General features: G+C 44.8%; 1 protein-coding gene across 2 annotated transcripts in view; it reads right to left on the reverse strand.

The window, feature by feature from the left end:
- Window positions 1-518: 518 nt before the first annotated feature.
- LOC143984049 (solute carrier family 35 member F2-like) overlaps window positions 519-9,377 on the reverse strand; it is a 61,388-nt gene continuing 52,529 nt past the window's right edge. For both annotated transcript variants that reach the window (XM_077484332.1, XM_077484331.1), the window contains exons 7-8: window positions 5,286-5,440; window positions 519-2,913 (exon numbers count right to left, since the gene is read on the reverse strand). In XM_077484332.1, coding sequence (XP_077340458.1) covers window positions 2,704-2,913; window positions 5,286-5,440 — 365 coding nt within the window. In that variant the 3' untranslated portion in view covers window positions 519-2,703. The remainder of the gene's footprint in view (window positions 2,914-5,285; window positions 5,441-9,377) is intronic.

Consider the following 9,377-nt stretch of genomic DNA (forward strand, 5'->3'; position numbering starts at 1 on the left):
GCACTACCAAACCTGGAATAATTCTTTAAACTGACTCCAGAGGTGGCTCTGCATTCTTTGTATTATCTTCTGAAATAGCAGAGGACCCCTGAAACCGAACCAATATTATAAATATAGTGAATTCAGCTAGGAAGATTGTTCTTTGGCTTGATCCCTCCCATACATTGCTATTAATTACACAATGTAAAAAGGCAACCTCATCAACCAACAGTGAAGTGTAGCAAGTTGGAAGCCAAAGGGCCAACAGGTCGCCTTGGCTTCCAAGATGAAGTTGGTATTTGCATAACAGTGGAGTCGATTCACTGAAACTGGAGGATGTAAAATCGAGGGCAGCATTGCAATGGTAGCTGATCAAGCCGATCAGCTAACTTCAGCTTGTTCAATTAAGCATTTGCTTAATTGAAACCAATCAGCTTCCAGGTTTTTTGTTGAGATGCACCAGATTTTGTACTCTCAAGTTTTAGTAAATCAACCCCATTGTGACCAGGGGCCTCTAGAAAACAGCTAGACAGAAAGTATATATTCAAGTCATTTTATTTGTAATTCAGTACAGGAACACTTGGACACATTCCATACAAAAGATGGTGTTAACCATCAGCTAATTACTGGCAGACACTTGTAAGTACTGTGCTATATAGGATCATGAGCAGCACTCTTCACCTAATGAGTATAGGTAATACTGAGCACCTACTAGTGAGTTGGATGTATGGAAAAAAAAAAAAAAAAAGGAGGTGGGGGGGGGGTCGATTTGCTACAAGAGTGTTTTTTAACGGAGTCCTCATGGACCATTTACAGTACATGGCATTTTTCCTTCCACTAGTGTATATAGTAAAACTATTCCCCAACAAAAAAAAATGCTCATAGATCACAACCAAGGATTCGAAACGGTGCTACTCTACTTCATTGTGAACTTTATTTCCATTTATAAATACCTGCTGATCCTACCAGTTAATCCTCCAGACGACCATGTTAAATGCCCAGCAATGAAGTCACTGTAGTGTTGGCACCGTGTTCGGCACAGCATCCTCAACTAATAAACTTTGGAAGATGAAATTATATAATGCAATCATTTTTAAGCAAATCCGTCATTAGAAAAACGCCATGTAGACCAGCTCGATTGCCTGGCTGTCATGTTAAACCTCTGAGACACTGACACAGAACATGTATACAACTAAGGGCTTCTTTCTTTTCTCTGATTTTCCTGACCACATACTTTTTTCAACTCTGCGACTCAAAGTTTTAAAGCATTTTCTCAGGAAAGCAAATGACGGCACCACCTGTATTTGCTAGAACACCCCCTCCAGTGAGGGTCTCTTAATAGTTTAGCAATCAATGCATCTGTGCTTCTTCCTGGAAAGAACTGTAGAAAACGGAGTGTACAACATAATTTGATTCTTTTTATATTCAGTTAAAGTATCTATATAAACACATCTAAAGCATCTCTTCAGCTTGGAGTGCTAAATAGGCATTTTCAGTGCAACTTTGCATTGTGTTAACTATCTCAAATATATTTCTTTAAACTGTTTTTAATTGCAAATGGGAAACTGGATTGCTCATGCACTGTGCTAGACAGTGGGTAGGAGGGACTAGTCAATGTACTGTCAATTTAAAGCTGGCCATAGATGGGGCAATTTTGTTTTGTGCAACCACGGGTCAACAGTCAGTGTTGATGGAGGAATCCCTTCCACAAAGCTATTTTGTGGAGAACCCAGCAAGGGAAGCCGTTCCTGCCAGGACAACACACAGTGATTATTGCTAGTGGCAACAGCCGCTGGCAATAATCACATGGAAAATAGGACATGCTGGTAATACCCAAGTCAATCAATGAATTGACTTGGGTACAATCAGCCTGCCCATTCATGGTTCGACTCTAAGCCAGTCCCTGCTGAACCGGCTGAGATTGGAACGTTCTATGGCCGGCTTAAAGTATTGTGGGCAGAGCTATTCGCTGATAGGGCGACCAACAGAGCCAGCAGCAACGAAGGGACAACGCTGCAGTCATTTCACTGCTGAAGAAACAGGGTTACCACCCCAATCAATAGAAGGGCCTATCAAATGGCTCTACCGGCAGAATCAACAGGTATTTACAATATATTACAGGGGGTCACTAATCTTACTGGCATGGGCAGCATACAACACATATGTGATTTTATAGTTTGACCACAGTTCCACATTTAAAAAAAAAAAACTGGAGTTTCAATCAAACATACAAAATCTGAGGTATCTGTCTTTTCAGACATGTGTCATCAGGCTGAGCCATAGTGACCAATAGATCTTCGTAGACACCAATCAGAATCACACCTTCATTCCATAGTGCAGCTTTTAATGTGTGTGGTATCTGAGGCAGATTAAAACGTTTTTAATTTCAGACATTTGCACCAGTGAGGACTATGATGCTCATAATCTTCTCATAATCATGGTTTTTAAAACCAATAGGCACCCTTGTGAATATTTAATACTTCAACAAAAATCACTTTAGAGCTCCAGTTGTAACCAGACTGTATTTGAAGGGAGAGAACAAAACCCACCATATTGTAAAGATTCAGCAACGCTCTTCCTTTGGGTGAAACGACACAGAAACTAGCTCTGGTTCACCTCTTGAGAAAGTTGAAATCACAAAGAAAAAAAAAATATGTTTGTTCATCCTCCTTAAAATTCCAAAAAGGTCAACTGAATACAAAACTCTTCAAAAAGCGACCATACTTAGTCCTGGCGGTCTATAGAGTTAACCTCTGTTAAGTGATGTAGAGAAGTGACAGATTCAGGTGACGCCTCCTCCTGTTTCATACCACCATTCTCAACCCCTTCATTAGTCCTCTCTGGTGGCGGATCAGCACTGAAGGATGACGTACTGCAGTACATGATAAATCCCACTATACACACGACAAACGCCAGAATGTAGAGAATGGAAAACTGCAAAAAGAAATAAATCAGTAAGGTGTATATTCAGACATTACCCAAATTTACCTTTAAACCCCCATCTTCACCTTTTAGGAAAATGTTCCTAAATCAATTTTTGATTGAAGAAAATAAACTAAGAGTGATTCTGCCTAAGGGGGGGAGAGAGTCATCACCTTAGGATACTAGCAAAACACTCGAGGAGAAGGGTAAAGTTATGGGGGGGGGGGGGGCACCCATGGGTTGTGTCCAAACACCTGAAGGTACCAGCTCAGGGTCTATGAATTTTCTGTTCTGCAAGGTTAAGATACAGCTTTTAATCACTACATTTGCCATCAAAACCTCTGGGTCATGGACATTATAATACTTCAAATAATCAGGGTCAGACTGGCTTTATCTGATAGAAACACTGAACTAAACATAAAATGAATATGCATACTTAACAATTCCATGGGCATAAGAATTTTAGTAACACTGCATGTAACCAAAGCATTTGATGGGTGAAAGGAAAACAACTTTTCATTTGCAAAATTCAGCTTTAGGCCAAAGTATACTAAGCAGGTCCAGTTTTTATACTCAATTTGCCAAGGCAGACTCTCTCAACTTTACCCTTGAGGAACCCTTGAAAAAAAGATGTCAAAATATTTGGAACCCTTGATCAACATATTGAGATACGTCAGCATGATCGGCGAGTTGTAAAAATAGCAATAAATATGTAATTATAACAAACTCAAAGATATAAAATAGGATAGGATGCAAAAAAAAAAAAAAAACACTAACACACTAAAATTTGCTTGAGTGCTCATTGGCCACTGACTGTCCACAGCTGCTCAGCGGAACCACCAACTGTCAACAGCTGCTCAGCGGAACCACCAACTGTCAACAGCTGCTCAGCGGCACAACTAACTTTCCAATGCTGCTCAGCGGCACAACTAACTTTCCAATGCTGCTCAGCGGCACAACTAACTTTCCAATGCTGCTCAGCGGCACAACTAACTTTCCAATGCTGCTCAGTACTGTCAAAGACTACTTGGAAATTGAAGCCATTAAAAAGAGGTGTCCTCCTACCAAGGTCATGAAGTTAAGCAGCAGTAGATAAAAGTAATCACAATTTTATTAGAAGTGGGTAAACATGCACACGCTCCAAATGTTGATGCACAGTATCATGTCAAGGGTGGCGGTACAGTCAACAGCATTCCACAATTATGATAGGAAAACAGTATTCTGCATGTTCTTAGAAGAAACGGAGTCTGTAGAGTTGGAATGTAAAAGAAGCGGCTGATAAATCAGTCTCTGCTACTTGGAGAGATGCTCTCCTCGTCCAGTGTCCTACCAAGTGAAGCCAGGAACCAAAACTAGAAGCCCAGTGTCAAGTTGATAAGTCTCCCTTGCAGCAGTAAACTCTCAGTAGCTTCAGGGGGCACAGTAACCCATTGAGGGGTTGATATAAATCAAATGCAACCTCTGCAAAACCCATGGGGACCTCTCACGGAATGCTACAGTTCAGCAGAACTCAAGTTGAGAAAGCCTGAGCTAAGGTATATGTCTATAGGTGGACATCACTTTTCCTTGTCTCAGGGTATCCACCCTTTCCTCCACTCTAGGGACTAGTCAGAAAGCCAGTAGTCATTCACATTAGGCATAACTGTGTGATAGAAGATTGATCAAAAAGGTGAGTCAGGCACTTTGTATTTTGCTTCGTCTTACTGACCCAATTCATTCTTGTATAAACTGCACTGATTCAATTATCTACTACTGGATTCAAGGTTACCTGGACAAAATCCTCTAATATGATCTAGCTTTATTATCTACTTGGGTGTTTATACAAAATGTATTCACCTCTAACTTTCAAACGTTTAACATAAATGTAAACCCCAAAAACAAACTTATTTGCCAACTCCTGTTAAAATACAGAATTAAAACAGGTAAGGTTCGTTCGGCTGCAGCTGCTGATCGACAAAAGTTTTCCTGCATGTATGTTTGAGAGATTTAAAGATTGACTTCTGTCAAACAGGGAGGGCCTCACACAGATTGAAATTAATCTGGTTCAGCAAGGACCAGCCAAAGTTCAGTCTGTCCACGCCCAGCTTAGGGAAAGCGTAGTCAGGGACTCTACAACTAAGCTTCATTTGGCATGAAAAAAGTAACCAGGCGGAGCTCAGGTGGATGGAAATGCTGACATGCTAATAAAGTTTATTAGTCAGGATATCAGATGAAACAGAGTTGTTTTAAGTCTTTGAAGCAAACATGTGGCATCCTTTAGTCTAGAGGGATACATTTGGCTCATTTTATAACATACCCTTTAAAAAAAGGGGGGCCAACACCGACTGTTGGCATAAAATACTGATAAATATTACAATAACCATTAGATCAAGGAGTTTACTGACCTTGTACTGAAATAGAAAGAGGCCAAAAAAGAGACTGTAGATGTCGGCAGTTAAAATACCCAGGTTGACGGAGGTGGCACTGCTGACTTTTATGACAAGTGGCATCACACTGTACAGACAGAACATACATATTGCAAAACCTGCAAAGAGCAATCCTGCAATACAAAACACAAAAAGACTGTTTAAAATGACAAAAATATAATTTTTGTACTCGCCGTAAAAGCCTTTTCTCGGAAGTTCACTGACGAACACAGCAGTCCTTCTTGACCTTAGGGTTATATCTAGTGTGTGTGTGTGTGTGTGTGTGTGTGTGTGTGTGTGTGTGTGTGTGTGTGTGTGTGTGTGTGTGTGTATTTGCTATATTTCTCTATCGTTCATTGACAGACACAGCAGCTCTTCTTGACCTTAGGGTTATATCACCCCTTTAGGAGAGGACTAGGCAGAAAGTGTTAAAAACAGCAACACTTGCACAGTACCACCTAGGGGGCGGTCCTACTGGCTATAACCCCTCACACTGCATCCAGCAGCTCAGTTCGTCAAAAGCAGTATAAAAAGAAATAGGAGGGGTGGGTTCTGTGTCCATCAATGAACTTCAGAGAAAAAGGATTTTACGGGTGTACAAAAACCCCATTTTCTCTATCGTTCGTTGATGGACACAGCAGCTCTTCTTGACCTTAGGGATGTCCCCAAGCAGTGTCAAAGAAACGAGGGGTGGGAACAGCAAAACAACAATAATTCCACCCGTAACAACCAGAGCTCCTCAATGGAGGAGTTGCAAAACCTTGTGGCCGAAGCAAGCATCCAAAGATGTGCTCACATCAACCTTGTAAAATTTTGCGAAAGTGTGAATTGGACGACCAGGTTGCCGCCTTACACCCCTGGGAAACACTAGCTTGATGTCGGAAAGCCCAAGAGGCACCAATTGCCCTGGTAGAATGTGCCATGACAGGAAAGGGAGGCGCCCATCCCCTTATGGCATAAGCCTGAACCACAATCTGTCTGATTCCCCGAGAAATGGTGGCCGATGAAACCACCAGTCCCTTCTCCGGATCAGCCACTGATATAAAACAGCGAGTCTGACCTCTGTAAAGGAGCCGTGGCAGACAGATACACCAGCAGAGCCCGGACCACGTCCAAGGAATGCAAAGCCACCTCTTTGGGGTGTGACGGCCGAGGACATAAGGATGGAAGCACAATGTCCTCCTTTAGATGAAAGACCGAAACAACCTATGGAAGAAACAAGAGCTGCGGATGCAGCACCGCCTTATCCTTGTGGAGGATCAAGTAGGGAGAAAAGGCTGCCAACTCAGAAACCCTCCTGACAGATGTAATGGCCACTAGAAAGACTACTTTCCGAGAGAGCGTCAATATGGGAATCTCCCTAATGTTTTCAAACGGCGGTTTCTGAAGCACAAGATTCAAATCCCATGGAGGTAGCGGTGGTCAAACCGGAGGGGCCACATGTCGAACCCCCTGAACAAACGTACTCACCAATGAATGAGTCGCCAAGGGACACTGGAAAAAAAGAAAACACAGCCAAAGCTGATATTTGACCCTTAATGGTGCTTAAGGCAAGTTTCTGATCCACTCCTTGCTGCAAAAACAGCAGGATCCTGGAAACTGAATATGTATGTGGACGCCACTCCTCACACATGGAGATGAAGGCCTTCTACGTACGATGATAAATCTTCTGAGAAGATGACTTCCGTGCCCTCAACATAGTGTATATTACTGAATCCGACAGACCTCGGTCCCTTAACACCTGGCTTTCAACAGCCATGCCATTAAAGCCAGTGATGGTAAAGCAGGATGAAGTATTGGACCTTGCACCAGAAGGTCCTCTCGCATCGGTAGTCGCCAAGGAACATCCACCACCATTCGTACCACGGATGCAGAGGCCAATCTGGGGCAATCAAAATAAACAGAATCCCCTTGGCCTCCACTCTGCCAAGCAGACGTGGTAGAAGTTTGAGTGGGGGGAAAGGCATAAATCAGTCGATAATGCCCCCATGGAACCACCAACACGTCTGCCACGTCTGCCCAGGGATCCTTTGACCTGGCCACAAACCTCTGCACCTTCCGATTGAGTCGAGAAGCCAGGAGATCCACATCTGGCGTGCCCCACCTTAGGCAAAGGAGCCGAAATACATCCAGATGTAGCGACCATTCCCCTTGGTCCAGCATCTGAAGACTTAGGCCGCGTACACACGGGCGGATTGTCTGCCCAACTTAGTCCGCTGAACCGTGTTTCAGCGGCCAATCCGCTCGTGTGTGGGCTTCAGCGGACAGTCTGACGGACTTTGTCTTTCGGAATTTCCGTAATTTTGTCCGTCCAAACTTGGTTTTGTCCGTCCAAACTTGGTTTCAGCGGACAGTCTGCTCGTGTGTAGGCAAGTTGGACGGACTAAGTATGGCGCATGCTCAGAAAGGATTTACACGGCCGAAGGTTGCATTGCAGTGTATTGGACGTCGTTTTTCTAGTCCCGTCGTACGTGCTGTACACGTCATCGCGCAAGTTTTCAGCGGACTGTCTGTTCATCGTGTGTGGTCAAGTCCGTTCATTCAAAATTTGGACGGACTGTCTGTCGGATTGTCTGACGAACTTAGTTGGGCAGACAATCCGCCCATGTGTACGCGGCCTTAGGTAATCCGCTTGCCAGATTTCTACGCCCGGAATGTACACAGCCAACAGAGCCGGCATGCGCTGCTCTGCCCACCGCAGGATGTGAGCGACCTTCAGTGCCGCAGCCAAGCTCCTTGTTCCTCCTTGATGGTTGACATACGCCACCACCGTGGCGTTGTCCGACTGGATCCTGACTGGACGCCCCTGTAGCCTCTGTCACCATGTGGAGAGGCACCGCCTGATTGGCCGAAGTTCCAGCACATTGTTTGGTAGGCGGGATTCTTCCTGGGTCCACTGACTCTGATGACTGTACGCCTCAAACTCCCCCCCCAACCGGTCAGACTGGCATCCGTTGTGATCACAGTCCAATGAAGAGGAAGGAACAAATTCCCGGATCGAAGAGCCGGCGACCTCAGACACCAGAGCAGTGAGTTCCCGACTAGCTGGCTCACTCGAATTTGACAATCCAGAAACAACAGAGATTTGTCCCATCTTAACAGGATCTCCTTTTGCAAGACTTGAGTGTGGAATTGAGCATACGGTACTGCCTTAAAGGTGGCTACCATGAGACCCGGTACTCGCATGCAAAAACGCAGCGACAACCAGCTGCGAGACACCAACAACTTCACCGCAGCTTGTCCGAAGGAAGAAAGACTCTCGCCTCCAAGAAGTCCAGAAGCAGGCCCAGGTACTCCAGGCGTTGAGTCAGCACCAACACCGACTTCTGGAGGTTCAGTACCCAACCAAACTCCCAAAGAGTTTGCATGGCGATTGCCACATCCTTCCTTAATTCTGAGGCAGAAGCTGCCCTCAGAAGGAGGTCGTCAAAGTAACCCACGATTGCGATCCCTCGCTGCCTTAGCAAAGCCAAAATTGGGGCTAGCACCTTGATGAAGACCCTCGGTGCCGAAGCCAGGCCAAAAGGGAGAGCTACAAATTGATAGTGCTCGCCCCCGACCGCAAATTTCAAAAACCTCTGATGCTTGATGCATATGGGGACATGCGTCCTTGATGTCCAGGGATGCCAGAAAATCCCCTTCATGGAGTGCAGCGACCACTGAGTGAACGGATTCCATCCTGAACCTGAAACCTTTCCAGTGTCAGTACAGGTACTATCACCCCACGCAGCAGCAGGTCCTGTACTGCCCCAAACAGGGCCTTTCCGACATGCCGGAAGCAGATGATGGTTGGAGCGAAAAAAAATCTGTTTGGCGGACAAGAAAGAAACTATTTTGTACTCCGAGGAAACCAGTTCGCAGACCCACTGGTCGGAAAGCAGGGTCCACCGGGCTGCTAACTCCCGAAGACTACCCCTCACCCGAGAGTTGGGCGGGGGCAAACCTTCATGCGGTAACAGATTTGCTTGCAGGCTTGTGAAACCAGGGATGCTTTTGTCCCTCAGCAGGCACCTTGTCAGACTGGAAACACTTACCCACCAAACCCGGGGTGGACAAAAAAAATCTGCTTCT

The sequence above is a fragment of the Lithobates pipiens genome, unplaced genomic scaffold (assembly GCF_037356315.1).
Source record: "Lithobates pipiens isolate NorthernLeopardFrog02 unplaced genomic scaffold, aLitPip1_a1.2 Scaffold_16, whole genome shotgun sequence".
In the NCBI taxonomy this organism is placed as follows: Eukaryota; Metazoa; Chordata; class Amphibia; order Anura; family Ranidae; genus Lithobates; species Lithobates pipiens.